The 17,817-nt window shown below is 39.4% G+C and overlaps 1 protein-coding gene across 3 annotated transcripts in view; it reads left to right on the forward strand.

Moving 5' to 3' along the window:
- Window positions 1-12,832, forward strand: part of TRIM66 (tripartite motif containing 66) — a 42,405-nt gene extending 29,573 nt beyond the window's left edge. For all 3 annotated transcript variants that reach the window (XM_066187567.1, XM_066187566.1, XM_066187568.1), the window contains 10 exons: window positions 1,034-1,300; window positions 1,507-1,735; window positions 4,928-4,988; window positions 5,696-5,870; window positions 6,700-6,992; window positions 8,480-8,603; window positions 9,859-9,933; window positions 11,055-11,207; window positions 11,822-12,040; window positions 12,353-12,832. In XM_066187567.1, the coding sequence (XP_066043664.1) occupies window positions 1,034-1,300; window positions 1,507-1,735; window positions 4,928-4,988; window positions 5,696-5,870; window positions 6,700-6,992; window positions 8,480-8,603; window positions 9,859-9,933; window positions 11,055-11,207; window positions 11,822-12,040; window positions 12,353-12,412 (1,656 nt within the window). In that variant the 3' untranslated portion in view covers window positions 12,413-12,832. The remainder of the gene's footprint in view (window positions 1-1,033; window positions 1,301-1,506; window positions 1,736-4,927; window positions 4,989-5,695; window positions 5,871-6,699; window positions 6,993-8,479; window positions 8,604-9,858; window positions 9,934-11,054; window positions 11,208-11,821; window positions 12,041-12,352) is intronic.
- Window positions 12,833-17,817: the final 4,985 nt, after the last annotated feature.

Here is a 17,817-nt window from a genome sequence, read left to right on the forward strand (position 1 = left end):
GTACAACAATAAATTTAAATCCTAATAGATGCATTCCTATTGTCTTGATTTATATTAAAATGAGTGCTACCTACTGAATTGCAGTCAAATGAAAAGGATATAGTCAGACAAATGTGAAGGGTGAAGCACCAATGACCCATGATAAAATCAAGGGAAAGCTGTATATTCAAGTGACACAGACCTGTACACTTCCTAAAATTGTGTCTATTTGCTACACATGGATCTTATTCTTGTTTTCAATACAGTCCTGGATTCCAGGATATGGGGCAGCTCAGGGAAGTCATCTAGACGAGTGGGTTTGCTTTGGTTCGTGTAACAGTGTCTCTGTGCGTTTGGTAGTGACAAATCATGAGACATAAAAAATGCATATTGATACTTAAGTAAATATTCCCTTTCTTTGGAAACTGGACATGTTTGCTCATTGGTTCATGTAGGATATTTCTGCATTTAATCTATGATATTTAAAGGGGAAATGCTTTAGGTTTTAATGGGACCGACTCACTATCATTAAGTTTTCAGCATCATTAACAGGAAAAATAACGTCATGTACTTGTGTCAGAGTTAAATCTTATTTCTTCTGAATCTTCTTTCTGAATGAAGTGATCTGATGATCTTTTAATAAAATGACAAAATTTCTGAATTGAATCTTATTTCTTCTTGGAAAATTTAATGGACAATAATAGGGTTTATGTCAAGGATTAATTTGGTACAGTGTTCTACATAGATTTCTCAATCATTGTAGGAGTTAAAAATCAGAATCCTTTGAACTGATCTAAGGAAGACTTTTTTTTGTAAGCACCAGAAGAGTAACCTAGTTGTCTCCTTTTCCAGTTTTCAGTTTCAATGGTGGAGAATCGAAAGCTTTTGGAAATAGTATAGGGTTACAATAGATTCTTACAAGTCCTTGTGACACAGCTGTTTGATTATGTCAAGCTGAAACTGAGCATCTCATCTATTATAGAAAGAACAGCAGCATTTTGCTGCTGAAAAGCTTATTAATATATTTGATTTTTTCTTTTTTTGCTTTTCCCAGCGTTCAGCATCCTTAAGCTTTGTGGGCTTTCCAAACAGTACAGAAATGGAATTCTCTCCAACAAGATTATCCAGCTCAGCTGACCCACAGGTGAAAGGTGCAGCGGCTGTGACACTTGGCCTGTCCCCAAACGCCCTCTGTGACTGTGGTACTGCACCAGAGCCTCTGCCCAGCTACAGGCTGGCCCTGGGCAGGGCTCCCAGTGACCCTGGGGCTCCTGCTGACCCTACACCAGGTGATGCTCTCCAGGGAGGCACTAAATGCAAGGTAGGGATCGCTCAAACCCCTCTGTTGAGAGGGAATCCACTTTCATTTACAGCATGTTATTCTTGGTCAGTCAGTCAAAATAAATGATTATTTCAATGAGTAAAGTTTTCCTGATGTGGTATTTGAAGACCAATTACAAATGATTTTCTTAAAATGAAAAGAAAGCAAACTGATAATAGAATTCTGCATTTCTTTCTCCCCCACAGCTGGAAAATGAAGACCTCAGTGCTGTGGAATGTCTTCTAGAAGACAGCTTGGCTACTGCTGGGCAAGAGGTAGTTAATGAATTAACTCTTTCTATGCAAAAAGTGATGGAAGAACCTATTAATCTTTCAATCAAAAAGTCTCAGCATTGCACTTCTCCTTCTGAACTGCTCAGCAACACTTCTTTCCTGCCAGTGAATGCCAGAATGAGACAACCTAGAAGCAAAGAAGGTACCAGTGTTTTAATTATTTCCTTTAGGTTTGGGTTTTTTTTTTCTCTCTTAGCACTGTGCATCACAAGCATGGTAAAGCAGTATGCTTATTAATATACTTACATGTAAATGTGCTTTTCCAGCAAGCTTCAAATGTTATTGGAGTACTTAATCCAATGGAAAAGTGTGTTTGATCTCATTTGTGGAGGAAAAACATAGAAATGATGTGCTTTGAATTTGTAACATCCCTCGTCTGTGGACCAGAAAGGAGTGTGACTGTGTGAAGTACCTGGAGTATTAGTTCTCTGAGAAGCACTCCTGTTAATGAGACCTGCAGTTATGACTATTGAAGAGCTGGTTTGAAGAGTCCAAATTCAATTAAAAAAACCCACATTACTTCCAAAATGTAATGTGCCTTCTGCTAAGTCCTTCACATCAGTAGCATACCAAATTTCTGTTAACACATTGCACAGTATGTGCCTTTGCTTTGCTCTGTCTGCTGTGGAACATTCCCTTCAGCCAAGGCCTATTTCTTCAGCCCTAATGGAGAATTAGACTTTACTTAACTCTTTTTGTGGGCAAATTGCCAACATCATTGTGCTACACTGTAAAGCCTCATTCCTGCAAACTCTGAAAGTCAATGGGACTATTCATGCAAGCAAGGGATTGCAGGATCAAGTTGTTATCCTGTGACTTATGCCAATATTTGGCTGCATTTCTCTATAAAAGATGAATTAATATTTCTCTCCCTGTGCTGTATTTTTATTCAGAGAATTCTAATTAGTATGAAGGAAGCCTAGCCCAGTGAGCCAGGGAAATGTATTTGTCTTCTCTTCTATTTCCTATGCCAAACCGTGGCAATTATGCCATGATCATTTGTGTGAGTTGTAAGAATCAGGAGCACCCCTAAAAAGCTGTGCCCCAGTCAGGCTGAAGTGCCTTGGGGAGAAGCAGCAATGTAGTATCTGCTGTGGGGTACGTGACACCACACTCAGAGGCAGCCCCAGCATTCAGAATCTCTGTTGATAGTGGATGTCACAAATTTGCTGGGTATAAAATGCAGGCCCTGTTGTGCAAGAGGGTGGGAAACCTTGAGTGTTGAATTCAGAGCTGCTCCCTTTTCAGGAGGAAGGATCAAGAGTGAGTAATTCCTGTCCTGTCAGTGTTTAAGGGCATGCAGTGAGGGGAGACCTCAGGAGATACAGTCACCAGTGCACCATAAAACATGAACTCTGCTCCAAAGTAAAGGTTAACTCTGCTGGTGGCTCTTGGTAGGACTTGCTGGCTTCAGCATTGCTGTGCTGCCAAGCCTCATTCCTTCTGGTATATGTCTCCAGTGACTCATCCTTTTCTAATAGCAAACCTAAACATTTCAGCTTAATTGAAAACAAAATAATTCTTATCCTGGGCACACGGGATGTGGTAAAAATTGTACAAAGTGTGATCATTTTCCCTCTTATGGCCACTTTTCTTTCTTATGACTTGAATAAACACCGTCCTCTTCTCTTTCCTAGACTAAACAAATCTGATGGGTTCAGTCTCTCCTCATGGGTCAGGCGTTTGATTTTTTTCAAAACCACCTCATTCCTCTGTGCTATTTTGGGTTCTCTGCAATTAAGGAGTGCTGCCCACAGCCAAATGCAGAGCTCAGTTGAGGCCTCTGGGGTGCTTTGCAGAATCAGGGTATCAGCTCCTTGTTTTATATTCCTTGCTGCTGGTGGATGCAGGATGGCATTCCTCTCTTCTGCAGCAGCAGCATTAGGTGGTGGTTGACTCGTGTGCAGAGAACAGCCCACTTTAACCCTTAGTTCCTTCCAAGAACATTTTCCTAGCCAATTGTTTTCCTTTGGGATTACATTTATCTGACCCTTCATGAGCAGAGTACAGTTATCTCAATTCAGTCTTACTGACTTAGATTTTTTACTCTGATGCACTGAGGTCTTTCTTTAACTGAAAACATTCTCCACGGTGCAGCCCCTCTAGTTTGGTGTTTCCTACAAATTTTATAGACACTATTGTTTGATGGGCCCAGTTGCTGATGGAAATGTTGGTTAATGTAGGAACCCAGCACCGCTGGAACATCCTGTGCTTTGACAGTGTGCAGAGAGAGCTGCTCCTTCAGCTTGGTGTGCAGCCTCCCTTTAGTAATTCTGTCCATCACAGGGCTACCCACCCTTCACCTGAGCAACAATCACAGGTTAATAATGCCTTAGGTGTGATGTGAAATGCACCTTTTCTTAGTTAGTCTTAATTTTATTTTTTCTTGTGGCTGGAAAAAAAAAGAGTACCTTAGAGGCACACTGCTTTCAAGCCATGGCTGAGGTGCTGATGACCTGAGCTAGATTTTCTTTTAAAAATCATCTTTTCCTGGCCCTCTCCTATCTCAAGATAGCTACGATATTGTGTTTGTTTCTTGTTCGTATTGGCTATGTAATACTAATTCCTAACAAAACATGAGATGATGAAATTTTTCAGTGGACTTGTATTTCTGAGGGCATCCACTGGGACATTTGACTCTATCCTATTCCAGCTCCACAGAACTGTGTTATTACTTGTGTTTAACATCAGTCAAAACTACAGCCAAATCCTGATACAGCTACACAAAGCTACAGCTAAATGCTTATATAGCAGATAGTTTTGAATTCATGTGTTTATATGTTCCAGACACTGGAGGAAGGAAAGGAATTATAGTCTAACTTTTTTTCCCATTGTGGCAGATGGGAGATACAATTTTTTTTCCTGTTTTCGAGTCACTGGAATTATCCAGGAGCTTCTTAGCATGGAGCTGCAGACCACAAAGATTTCCTGAGCCTCAGGGGTTCAAACCTCATTTGGCCTGTTTTTCTCAAGTGAAGGCTGTATAGCAAAGAGGATTACCTATGTTGTTCCATGTATATGGATGTACGTGATGTGGCTGTGTACACATATAGTTTCCTGGGAATGAAACCATTTCCATGAAATATATCATATATGCTCCTCATGTTCAGAACAGAAGCTGTGGTTAAAAGAAAAAAAAGAAAGACAAAGGCTCTGCACCAGAACAGAAAATAGCACACACGTTTTCTATATGTATAGATGAAATTATTCCATAATTCACTTATGATATCATATTAAACACCAGTCAGAAGTACATGAATATTGAAGTACTTTCTACCCTAATCTGCCTGTGATATTATAAATATTTTATTCGTTTTCTTATCTTCTGTTCCAGATTCCAATAACTGTGAAAAGGAACATTTTGAAATGGATATGAAAAGCAATCAGAATGTCAGGTAGCAGAGGTTTTTTAAATACAAAAGCGCTGGCTGTGAAATTTTATGCATGTCTTTAGAAAATTTGTCATACTTAATGATGATGGAGAACTTCAAAAGAATTGTAGATTCCTTATAGATAATAGTTCTGAAAGTTGAAAAGTGCTCTCAAACTTGAAAGCAACAATGGAAAAGAAGTGGTGAATTTATCTATTTCTGTGTAATTTTCCAGAATAAATAAATATTTGCTAATTTATCTCACTTGAACAATTAGAAAGTGTTAAGCCCGAATGAAAGCTAAAACATATAATGGGAATAGGATTACCATTACCATTAATATTATCATTAACAATTTTATAAAATTTGGTTTTCAGCCACTGCTGTAATAATATGGTAAAGTTGATGATGTGCTGTGTTTGTAGTGGAGCCAACCACACTGAAAAGTACAAAATATTTCTTTAACTGCCGTAATTACGAATATACAGAGCAGAGCAAAGCTTCAGCACAGGAGTCAGTAAAGTATTTACACATATGATTAATTTAAAGCAATTGCATTCCTTTTTCTTAAAGAATTGGCTTGTGAAAAAATGTCATGATTTTCAGTGTTTGGCCACCACAGTCACAGTTACAAAGGAAAAGGAGCACTAATAATGGTGCATGAAACTGAGTAAGGGAGGAGGATTTTGTGGGATGTGGATGAATTTAATCATGTGTCCTTTTGATTCTAGATCTGCCCCTAAGGAGCAGAAGATCCCCTATGTGCGGCTGGAACGTCTGAAGATATCTGCCTTGGAAGTGGGAGAGCTCCCAGTGTTTAAGCTCCAGCCACAGGACAAGGAGCAGGAGGGCAATTTCCTCCTGGTAATTGAGTGTGGGACACGGTCCTCAAGTATGTCTATAAAGGTGAGTGGGATGTCCTTGAGGTTTTACCTGCCTTCTCCCCTTTACCCCACTGGTTTGTAGGCACAGTTTCTGGAATATTGTACAGTAAAAAAGTCTGCTGATTTGTTTGACCCTCAGGGACTCCTGTGGTGGGTTGTGGTAAAGACAATACAGCTTTGAGCTTGCCGTGGAACTCCCTGCATATTTCATTTCTGAGAAGTTTGTAGCATTTTTGTACATTGAGGAACAACTTGGTTCAACTGTCTGGTTATAAATACAGGATAAATAGCTTAAAACTGGCCTGAATATATATTTGAGTGATAGGAACCAATCCCAGAAATCACAGGGTAATAGATTTTTAAAAGCTTTATATTCCATTGCTTCAGTGGAGACTTGAGTGTGAACTTCTGTCCACAGAAGGGAGCAGGAATTTCTGGTGGGAAAAGGACTTGTACTTTTCTGTGTTTTGGTTCATTTTGGGGAATGGTGGGGGATTTGAGCTGTTTACCATAAAATTTCCAAGTGAGTCTGCAGAATATCCTATTCTATCACCTGTGGTGTAGAATCTGCAGAGCTCTCTCACAGTGCTACTACACTGTGCCACAAGGAGGAAATGACCTGGACCAAGGTGACCTGGCCAGCCAGTGGCAAATGCCAAGAGTGTGGGCCTGCTGAATCCCAGTGGCCTCCCCAGTAGAGTTCATTGCTGAGAAGTACTTGGAAGCACTTGTTGGAAAATTGTTGGTAGTTGTGTCTTCCAAGTGTTTGGTTATCTGCAGATAACCAGTGATGCTTTATGCTGATGTGTGAAAATGATGATTGTGTGATCCCAGATTTTTCTTCTTTCAAGATAAATAAAGATAGTCTAGCTGAAGGACAGAAGACTGAAGAGGACAACTCAGAAGACAGGAGATTTCTCCTCTCCCAGGCTGCAGGACAGACACAATCTCCATCTGTTGATCAGAAGCTCAGCAATGGCATCTCCAGCATGAAAAAATCCCCAGTTATTCAGGAAGTCAGTCCAATTGAAAATGAGGATTTCTGTGCTGTGTGTCTTAATGGAGGAGAACTGTTGTGCTGTGATCACTGCCCCAAGGTCTTCCATCTCTCCTGCCATGTTCCTGCCCTGCTCAGCTTTCCAGTGTGAGTATGGATGACATGTCACTTCTGTGCTCTTCCTGCTTACTGCCTGGGGGAAGAAGATATCCTCAGGGATTGATGTTCCAGCCTTGTACAAGGGCTGCATCTCTCACTTGCCTTTTTTTGATTTTTTTTGTTTTTGTCTTACATGCTAGGAACTAGATGAATTATGAAAAAGAACTCTTTCCCTCCACTGTGCCTTTTCTGCAGTTTACTGGCCAGTGCAGCAAACGAGGCAGCAGACCTGAACTTAAAAACTTTCATATGACTCACTGGAGAGAAATAAAATCCTAACTCTCATATAACATTTGGAGTGTAGACATCAGCTCTGCTTGGCAGAACAGAGACTAGCACAAGGGAAGGGCAATCAGTGAGTTTTTATTCAGTTTGTTAGCAAATTTTATGGGAAATGTAGGATTATCAGGGCTTTGATGGAAATATTTGTCATTGCTTTCCCTAAGATACCTTCTCTTGCAGCTTGTCACAGAAGGATTGTATGCAATGAACCAGAAATAGATACACCCCCACATACCAAACTTAAAAGTGAGACTGAATAATGTGCATTACTGTTGCATGCAATTCTAAATTCTGTTATAAATCGTTACTAAGTGGAACCGAAGTCTACTTTATTTGAGCTCAAATAATTGTCTCAGCTGAAAAAATATGTAGTAAGGTATTAATTAGAAGATTCTGGTTTCTCCTTTCTGTTCAAAAACCAGGACTTCTCAGCTCTTGGCTTTTCATTCTTTTCTCTAGTAGTGGAGTTATTATCACCTTCTAGTTTCAGAGCAATATGAAAACCAAGTTTTCCTGTTAGAATAAACTTTCTAGGCAAAGTTAAACTCTAATGAAGTAAATCAATTCGTTTAACCAAAGTTCTACATTTCTAATTCTTGAATATATCTTCATCTATAGTTGTTTAGACCCTGATGTTGTAGAAGATGCATCACTGCCTTCAGGAAATTCTTCAAGAGGTTTCTGAAAATGCATCTACTAGCATGGACACACATGCCCTTGCAGAAATATTTCTATTTGGTTTGGGGACCTGTGTATTATCACACCTTTTCTGATAGTGTTGATTTCTTAGATAAATATGTCAATTACCATATGAGTTGATAATAAATATCTCAGTTATCAAAAGGGTCTTTGTCGTAAGAACCAATTGCTGCCTGTTTTTCCTTAGTATTTTTTTTCAAAGCAGCACTTGAATCATTGCAGCTGCATACACTGCCGGTGGATGATTTCAAACATGATTTTGTGGTTTTCTTTTCCTTTGTGACAGGAAAAGAGCCGTGAATAGAAACTGAAATGATTGTGTTTCTACCTGGATTCAAATCCAATAAAGAATATGTAGTACAATGAGCTTCAGATTGCCTGCTATCACAATGCTAGTTAAGGATGAGGCTTTCTAAATAGTGATTTCTGAGATTTGCTGTTTGGCAAGGTTGTGGAAAAAATTCCCCATAAGTTTTTTGGGGTTTTTTTTTCAGGGGAGAATGGGTGTGCTCGCTTTGCCGTAATCCAGTGAAGCCAGAGGTGGAATACGACTGTGAAAACACACGCTACAGCCACAGCTACAATGCACAATGTGGCCTTGGTGACTGTGACCAGAAGGTGGGAATAATTAAATATTGCACTATTTAGAACAGACCATATGATCTTGGCAAGAGGTTTTGCTTTTCATAAAGAGAGATGATGGTTTTCACTTGGCTCCTACTCAAATGTTACACACAGTAGTAAATACAACAACAGCATTGTTATTATTTGGTTATATCATTCTCTTCTTTCTAGAGACATTGCTGTTCAATTTAAAAATGTAATAGAAAGATTAAGCAGGAAGAGGTGGAATTCTTTTCTACTTTGAACAGGGAAGTCATACTCAAGAGCAGAGCTTCCTTGAGTCAGTGTTGCCTGGTTTGTGACACTGAATCTTTTTCCTTTAAAACTTGACACCTTCTCAGACATTTGCTTTGGCTAGTGCAATGACGTTTTTGTGATGAAGACATTTTTGACTTTCAGTAGGACTGAAATCATCACACAATCTTCTTCAAATATTCCACTGGTTCCCTGGAAGATATTTAGGCTCTTAATTCAGCCTAGAGGAAAGATTATCACTTTACATACCTATTAATAGTTTTCTCTACCAAATCTTCCATTGAATAAGTGCCTTTTCCTAAAGTCCATGGTTTTTGGAAGGCACAAATTCAAAATAGATGTTGTGTGTGTATTGGTGATTTGACAGAGAGGAGGAGTCCATACAACTGAGTGCAGATGCTGAGCTGTTTTTACTGGATTTGGTATAACTGGGCAAAAAATTGTTGGGATTTGGGTTTTGAATAATGAAGTCCTATTTAGAAAGTTGAGTTGATGAAAAATCCCATCGTTTGTGAGAAAATATCGCTTAAAATGTATATGTAATGCATTTTTTTTCACTAATGAATGAGCCAAACACTAGCATAAGTGTTTTACAAGTTAATGAAGATTGAAGAGAATAGTTTTCATTCAGCACTACCAACTTACATTGGTTTGCATGAATGGATATGAGCAGTGGGAAACATTTCCCATTTAACTCCTTCCACATTGTTGCTGCTGTTCTTTCAGTTGAGAGCCAAGGAATAGATCTGGAGGGCACAAAGTAAATAATGATGGTGATTAATTCCCAAGAATTTCCAGGGAGATGTTTCTTTTCTTGCATTTCTTGACTATCCTTATTTTCCAAGGTGTAACAATTCTATGAGGCAAAACCTCCCCCTGACTAGAGGGAAATGTGGCATTTTATGAGAATTCTCTTTCTGTTAGCATGATTGATTAAGGGCAAGAATGAAACTCCCTTGTTTTGAATTAAATGTATTTTCATTTTGGCCCACAGAAGTGTGAGAAGCTGGTGCTTTCCCTGTTCTGCAGCAGTATGAGCCTCCCGTTCCATGAACCTGTCAGTCCCCTGGTAAGTACTGCACATGCAGGGATCAGAGGGAACCCAGAGAACTTCACAAGTTTCTCCTTTGTCTTCTTGAAAGAGATTCATGATTTTTTTTTTTCTGAACAGTATTTCTTCCTAGGGAAGGGTGGGTTTTTGCCTCTTCCAAGTGCCTTGAAGGTGTCAGGCCAGACGGAGGGAAATGTTTGGCCAGTGTTCAGGCCATGCTTGAGTGCCAATTTAAGAAGCTAGTAGAATGGCAGAGGTGTATGAGGGGTTCCAGTGGTTAAAAAATTGACTTGCCACGTGCATGGAGAGTGTTGTACTGTCATAAGAGACGTCTGCTCTAGAAGCAGCCCTGAACTCCCTCTTTTCTTGTGCTGTGCACAAAGAGGGTAAATGTGACTGTGTGCAGGGGAAGATGTAGAGATATCTGCTTCATCTGTGTAGTCCACGTTTGCAATATTAGGAAGCTTTAAGGAAGATGGAGACTCACACTATTGTAACAACAGAGCTAAAAGTTGAAGGGGGGGGGGGGGGAAGGTTTTATGTGAAGGAGTAGTTCAAATAATGATATAAAACTCATTTCACCTAATAAAGCTTGCGATGAACTTATGGAACAAATTGCCTGACAAGTAGGCTTAGACCCAGAAAGATTTAAGGAGTGGGATATCCTGGTAGCTGATGCCCTTTGAAAAAGACTTCTGTTGAATTTTTAGAAGAACACACAGTATCCTATTTTGAGTCACTCTTGACAGACTACTTCCCACATTATCAGCTGAAAGTATCACAGCACATTCTTTTTTGTAATTGCTTGGGGAAAATGTCAGCTAATTATCAATGTTACGCATATTATTGATCAGGGTTAAATTTGGGTTATGTTTTCTGGGGATAAACTTTACAAAGCAGCAGGGTAGTCACTGGAGTGTGCTATTTTTAGGATCAATCTTGCAAATAAATGTGTTTTAATCAAATCAAAAAGCACCCAGGAAGATAATGTACAAGTATAGGCTCTAAAAGATTAGAGCTCTCTACCCTGATGCAACGACTCCTCTGCAATGACTTCTGTCCAAAATTGCATAGAAGTCACTGGAGAGGAAATGTTTTAATTAAAAATGTCACATACTTGCCTTTTATTCTTATTGCAGGCTCAGCATTATTATCAGATCATCAAAAGGCCAATGGATTTGTCCACCATACGAAAGAAGCTGCAAAAAAAGGACAAGTTCCACTATTCTGCTCCTGAGGAACTTGTGACTGACGTGCGACTCATGTTCTGGAACTGTGCAAAGTTCAATTATGTATGTTTCTAATATGCAAGGATGGGGGGAGGCAAAGCAGGGGCTGGCTCTTTCAGTGGCTGTCACACTGCTGCAGCTGCTGGTTCCATGGAAATCAGATGTAGGATTGGGATAAACAGAAGTGTTAATCAGTTTTATTCTTAGGAAATTATGTTAGGGTTTTTTTAATGACTGGAATGAAGTTTTTATGAAGTTATGTATGTATCTGAGAACTTGAGATTCATATGGATCTAAAATAAAAGAGGGACATCTTCACAGAGAACTCTGTGGAATGTTACTGTGTTTGCTGTGAGAAGCCAGCCACAGCCAGCAAAAAGCCTAGGGAAAATAAAGTGCATAGAAATTCCTAAGCAGTGATGGCTGCTGTTCTTCCTAGTTCACTGCACATCTCTACTTCTTAGAGGTGCACAAATGTGTTCCTTAATAGCAGCATCTGGATTTTACTTACACTAGAAATACAGAGGGACTAATGGATTAATAGGAAGTGTGCAGAGACTAATGGAGATGTAGCAGACCAAGCCAAGGAGAGATGTTGGAGTGGGGTAGAAACTTGGGTTTGATCCTTGGTGATTTCTGTGTGTGGTAGCACTGAATGGTTATTCATTCCCTTACAGCCAGATTCTGAGGTTGCTGAGGCTGGACGATGCCTGGATGAGTTCTTTGAGGACAAACTGAAAGAGATTTATCCAGACAGGCATTTCCCTTCAATGCAACAGGATGACTCTGATTCTGAAGATGTGGAGAGCCAGAACAGCCAAGTGCCATCCCAGGATTTCCAGTGGCCATCATATGGGCAGGAGAGCATGCAGCCCAAAAGGAAACGGCGCCACACTGTAAGATTGCAAAAGCAAAAGCATTTGGTGGCTAAGTGGCCTCCCTGCTAACTCTGTTTACAGCTACCGATGGGAAGTTTTGGCAGGGCTGTCTGGGAAAACTGTCAAGCTTCTCTCAGACGTGTGATCAGTTCTACAATTTTATGTCATGGTCCCTGGAGTGGAATAAAGTGTCAGATGTGTGTAAGTGTGCAAGCAGGAGCAGGTGAAGCCTCTCTGGCTGCACAGTTATCTTCCTAGCAGAAGGCTCTGTCAAGGTTTGTAAAAAGACTAAACCCTTTAGCTATTCACTGTTGTTTCCTTTGTACACAGGAAAGCGAAAAAACTAAAAGAATGATGTTTCAGCCAGCTAACAGCCTTCCTCAGGTGTGACCTCCTCAAGATATGAGATTTGAGGAATCCAGCAGCTTGACTGGCAGAGTTAAGGTGTGTGGGAGGAAAGCAAAGCGCTCGGGCTGTCTGTTTAAACTCTCCTATTCTGCTGACCATATGCCTTATTTCTAGATCTTGTGGATAGACAACAGATCCAAAATGTTAAAATCTGTCAATATTCCATCTGCTAAACCCCATATATGTTTCGAGTGTTTACACAGAAGTACTAATGTCTTGGTCATAGGTAATGATAAATAATAATAAAAATAGCATACTAATAATACCTCATACTGCAGTACTGTTTCATAATCTGTTCAATGTGACATCTCTATTTTATGGAGCACAGGTAACCATGTAATAATCTTGCAACCTCAGTGTGAATGTTGGCTCTGCTTTGTGACAAATACAACATGTAGCCATTAAAGCTGTAATCCTGTTGTCTTATTCAATGAATTTTCTGGGAGCTTGGCTGCTCCAAAGCCTGTGAGATAGAGTATAATGTGATTATCTGATTAGCTGTTTCTTTTGAAGCACAGCATTTTCATGAAATCAGGAAAGAACAAGTGCTACTAGAGCTAATACAAGTGCTCTATGAGAGCTGGTTCTCAGTGCATACTGGGAGCTCTGTTTGCAAGGCATCATTCTTCTGGAATCTAATTCATGCTTGTTAGAGCAATGTGGGATTTCGTAGCTCTCAAAGGCAGCATTTTTATACAACCCAAGGCAGTTGTTTTTCTATAAAGCAGATATTGGAATTCAGCAAATTAACTATGGAGCAAATTACGTGGTTAGAGAAGTGCCTCTAAAATAACATCATGTATTTCTGATTTTCCTTTTGCTTATTACCTGTAGTTGTGATTACTAGCAGTACTAGAAGATGATGATAATGCTATATATGTAGAAGGTCAAAAAGGCCTTCTAAGACTTTTTTTCTTTTTTTTTTGCTTAATTTCACAATGTATAGGCAGAACACAACAACGACCAGGTTGAGTTCACTTGAACAAAGGTTGCATGTCACTGTAAAGTCTGAGGGGTGGGATGGGCAACAGGAGATCACACCTGAGCAAAGAGTGATAGTTTGCAAGCTGCTTCCCACCCCTTCCAGCGGCAGGTGAGACACATCTCTGCATGGCCAGTGCTTTCTTCATGTGTGTGAAGGGCATCTTCCTCCTTAGAGCTCTGCTCAGCAGAATAATCCGGGCTGGGGCCCAGCTCTGAAACAGGAGGTTATTGCAGGCCTTAAAGACATTTTAAGTTCATTTTAATTAGGTTCCTGTAAATGAAGATGATATTTTCAGCATAGTTTATATGGGCTATTTTGTCTGGTAGCCATGTATGTTATTTTAGACAACACTTTAAAGGCTTATATATGAAATAATAAGACATGAATGTTATATTCTACTATCTTTGTGAGTTACTGTTTGCCCTTAACTTGGTAGTGTGCTAACCTTTTCTTCTCTTTGAAGGAATGAAAATCTGGATATTAGAAACTGACAGGCAAACTGTGAGGTGAAGGGACAGCCTTTACATTTTATAAATATGTATTCATTTATGTTTTCTTTCTGTCAAATTCCTCAAAGCAGTGAGAGTCCTGTCACAGGGTGACAGGAGTGCAGGTTTGTTGAATTAACCACCCTTATCTGTGCTACAGATACCACTTTTTCTCAGTTCCTCCACCAAAGACTGATCTTTTACCATTAATAATGCAAAAAATTATATGCTTTTTAGATTGCATCTCGGGGCAGTGGTAGAAAAGTGAAAGATTATTGACGGCTTCCTCTTTTCCTGGAAGAGCAGAGTCAACAAGAGCCTCCTTCCATTTCTTAAAAGCTGTAAGGTTATTAACTGTACCATTAGTTTTGGAGAACACGTGTTCAAATAAAATTTGTCCAGAGTATATTATGCTTTATTAAAGATGAAGTTTTCCAGTTTTTCATAGTAAATAAAACACTTTTTGGGTGTGGGCTGGCAGAACTGAATGATCTGAGCACTCTTAAGGCTGACTTAGATTCTGATTAATACTCTAAGACTAGTAACTATTGAAAAAATACCCCTCATAAACCTCATATCATGTTGATAAGCAGAACAAAAACTGAAGTCCTATGAATGACTTTGTATATTTTCAAATATGGATCCATGGGTCAGCAAATTCACAATACAGTGCAGGTTATAAGAACAGTATATTTTTCCTACATGTAATGGGTTACATGTATAAAGGGAAAATCCTTTCTGTGTTTAAACAGTTGGAAAAGAGATTAATTACAGTTTCATAATAGGTCAGTCAAAGAAGAAATGACAGCTACAGATTTGGCTTTCATTTCCCCCCAGACAATTTCAAAGACCTGCTTGTTCCAGTATTGTGACAGGAGAATGGCATCACAGTTAATACAAACAGGAGTTCAACCATACAGATTAACCAATGACTGCATGTTTATATGTGTAATGTGCATTGCTGAACAATAAAACATGTGAAATGTCTTTTTTGCACATCAATCTGAAATTTTTGCTCTCAGAACATCTGCTTTTTATTCATGTGTGGATGGCATAATATAATTTAACAATCATTAGCTAAGTTGCTCATAACTTCTGACAGCAAAACAGAGCAGTTATGAAAGCAGTTATTGCTAACCCAGGAGACAGCTTGCTGTTTGTGCTAATATTTTCAATACCAAGTAGATATTCTGCCTTTTTGTTTTCCAGTTGCTCTAAGTTACTGAGAAGGAAACATGATGAGAACAAGTAGCATAAAAATGTTTGTTGTTTAAAAGTCTGTGCACATAAAGTGCCAAGAAACATGCCACTTATTAGTGAGAGGAGGAACGTATTGTAATGCATTAATCTGGAGGAATCAGAAGAGATATTCTATTATTTCTAAAACTGAAAATACCAAAAATTGGAATAATTTACCAAAAAAAGAACAAAAATCCTCTATTGGCAAGAAGTCAAGCAGACACTGCAAGTGTTTTTATATTATTATTGGTTCCTCTTTGTTTGGTTTATGGGAAAATAAAACTATCAGCATCAATTTTCTGACCTGGGGACCTATTGGCTTGAGGGGTAAGGAATCCTTGGCTCAGGGTTACAGCTGTTCTGATCTTCAGACATAATTAGGAGATAATTTATAGTTAGAGGTAACTATTGTATTGTATAAATAGGAAAATGTAGAAAATCTTCTGGGCACACAATTCCGTCAAGTGTTAAATGCAGGCAATAAGCCCTATTATAGCCAAAAATCTAAATACCAGCTGAGTTTCTCTGATTTTATTGAGCTATCAAATGAGATAATCTGGAGGACATAAAGATAGGCTGTAGTCATAGGCTGAGGAGGATGCACATCTTTTGAAGCTAGCAAGAAGTAAGAGGAGTGGTTTTCTGAGAAATGCTATTCCCACTGTCTGTTCCTATCTGTTAGTAAATGCTTGTGGAAGTATATTTTATTGTGTAGTTATGTGTGTTCTCGTGAGAGCATTTAGTAGACTAGTAGTATTTAGATTAAGGAGACTTTTGTAGAAGCTTCTATTAGGATATGTAAAAGTAGGAAGTCAGTATTTGGATGGCTTTTTGGGGAAAAATGTTTGTTATGGTGGGAATATCACCGTGGAGATGAGAAATTGCAGTGTTCAAATTTGTTGTCACATATCCAGGCCTAGTTGCTCCCTCTTCATTCCAAGTGTCTGAAAGAGAAGTTCTTGAAAGATAATTTTCGGATGACTTCTTCCTGTTTAGGGTGGAATTTGTAACAGACTCCCTGTAAATTTTCAAATCAGACCTAATGTTTGGATTGTACCTTTAAAATGGTGAGATTTGGACATTGCAGAATTAGCTTGTTGCCAACTCTTGTGCTGACTGTCTGCACCAGGATGAGCATTTCTCATGGCTGAATGAACAAACACAGCACCCTAACAGAGCTTCAGATGGTGAACTCTGCTCTTAGAAACTCGTAGAATTTAATCTGGTTTGCCTAGCAAATGTCAGTGTTTAGAGATCATTAAAAAGCATCAGAATTGTGATATCTTCAGGTGATGACAGTAAAACACAGGCTGTTGTGCCAAGGTATTTTATGCTGTTATTCTGGATTGTATGGTAATTTATAAGTCAGTGTTCATTCTGTAAATAATCATTTTTTTGCTATTTACTCCACGTTCAGTGTTTCTTGCAACAGCATTAAAACAGGCCTAGATTTAAGTCAAGGAAATAGTTTATGCACATGTCTATACCACACTGTGTAGCCTGCGGTGCACAGTGCAACTCTTCTGAATTTACAGCCCACTGGGCCAAGCTAAGCAGTTCTTTCCTGTGGCAGAACAGCAAATGGAGAACACCTTTAATTTCTAATACTGAAAGTATTAGTAGAATGGGATTATCACTATAGAACCAGCAGACTTTGCAAGTGTCCTGTGTATCACAGAAATTAAACCAAAACCTTATAGGGTATTTTATTCTATGGTATGAAAAAAGGAACAATATAGAGCTTAGATAAAGTGAAAATCAATTCAAAATTAATCTTTAAATCCTACCCAAACTCAGTCCTGCATCTTGCCTGTAATTTTGAATGTCTCAGGCACCTTCAGGGCAGTATATTATTAACATATGCAGGTGGGCTTTGGCTTATGAAAAATAACATTAAAGAATTCAGCTCTTTAAGCCAACACAGGGCACCCCTCTGTTTCTTTTTCCCTGTGGCCTCTGAGGGCTTTAGAAACCTTGGTTAACTGGCTTTCATACATGTTTGTGATGTACTTATAAATATTTCCCACTTATAACTGTGGAAAGCAGCAAGACAAGCTAATGGAATGAGTGAGCAGCAGAGATGGAAATTGAATACAGCCCCAGACCTGGTTGCAGAATTATCATGGAGCAGTGTTAAATGAAAGCGTTGTGAGACATCTCAGCTTTGGGATACTGGAACCTTTCACAACGGAAGAGGGGATTTGGTTCTGACAGTATGCTGCAAATGATGCTTGAGCCCAGCACCTCCAGTCCTGGAGCAATGTCAGGAATCTCACAGTGCTAGTTTTACCTACAGGGCAGTCCTGTTGGGGGGGTGGGGTGGGGGGGGTGGGGTGGATGGGGCAATGCTCAGTCCACTGCTGCAAACTCACCACAGTGCCTCACAGCTCCAGAGCAGCTGTAGTGGCCTGGGCAATGCAGATACTACAGCTGTAACCTCTGGCTGAACCAGGTTATCTCAGGGATGTTACAAATACCATGGATTTTCTCCAGAGAATGAACCACATAAAGGCTCCCCAGAAGTAAAGTCCCATACCATTCAAGAAAGCAGAAAGCCCTAATCTTTATTTTTGATCTTTCAAATACCACAAAAATCTCTGCATTCTTAATTGGAGTGAGCCTGCTGGACAAGGAGTTCACAACGATGACTTTTTGAGGTGAGTCTCACTTTGTAG

Source organism: Chamaea fasciata, unplaced genomic scaffold (genome assembly GCF_029207755.1).
Source record: "Chamaea fasciata isolate MVZ Bird 193981 ecotype frontalis unplaced genomic scaffold, bChaFas1.0.hap1 SCAF_7, whole genome shotgun sequence".
NCBI lineage: Eukaryota > Metazoa > Chordata > Aves > Passeriformes > Sylviidae > Chamaea > Chamaea fasciata.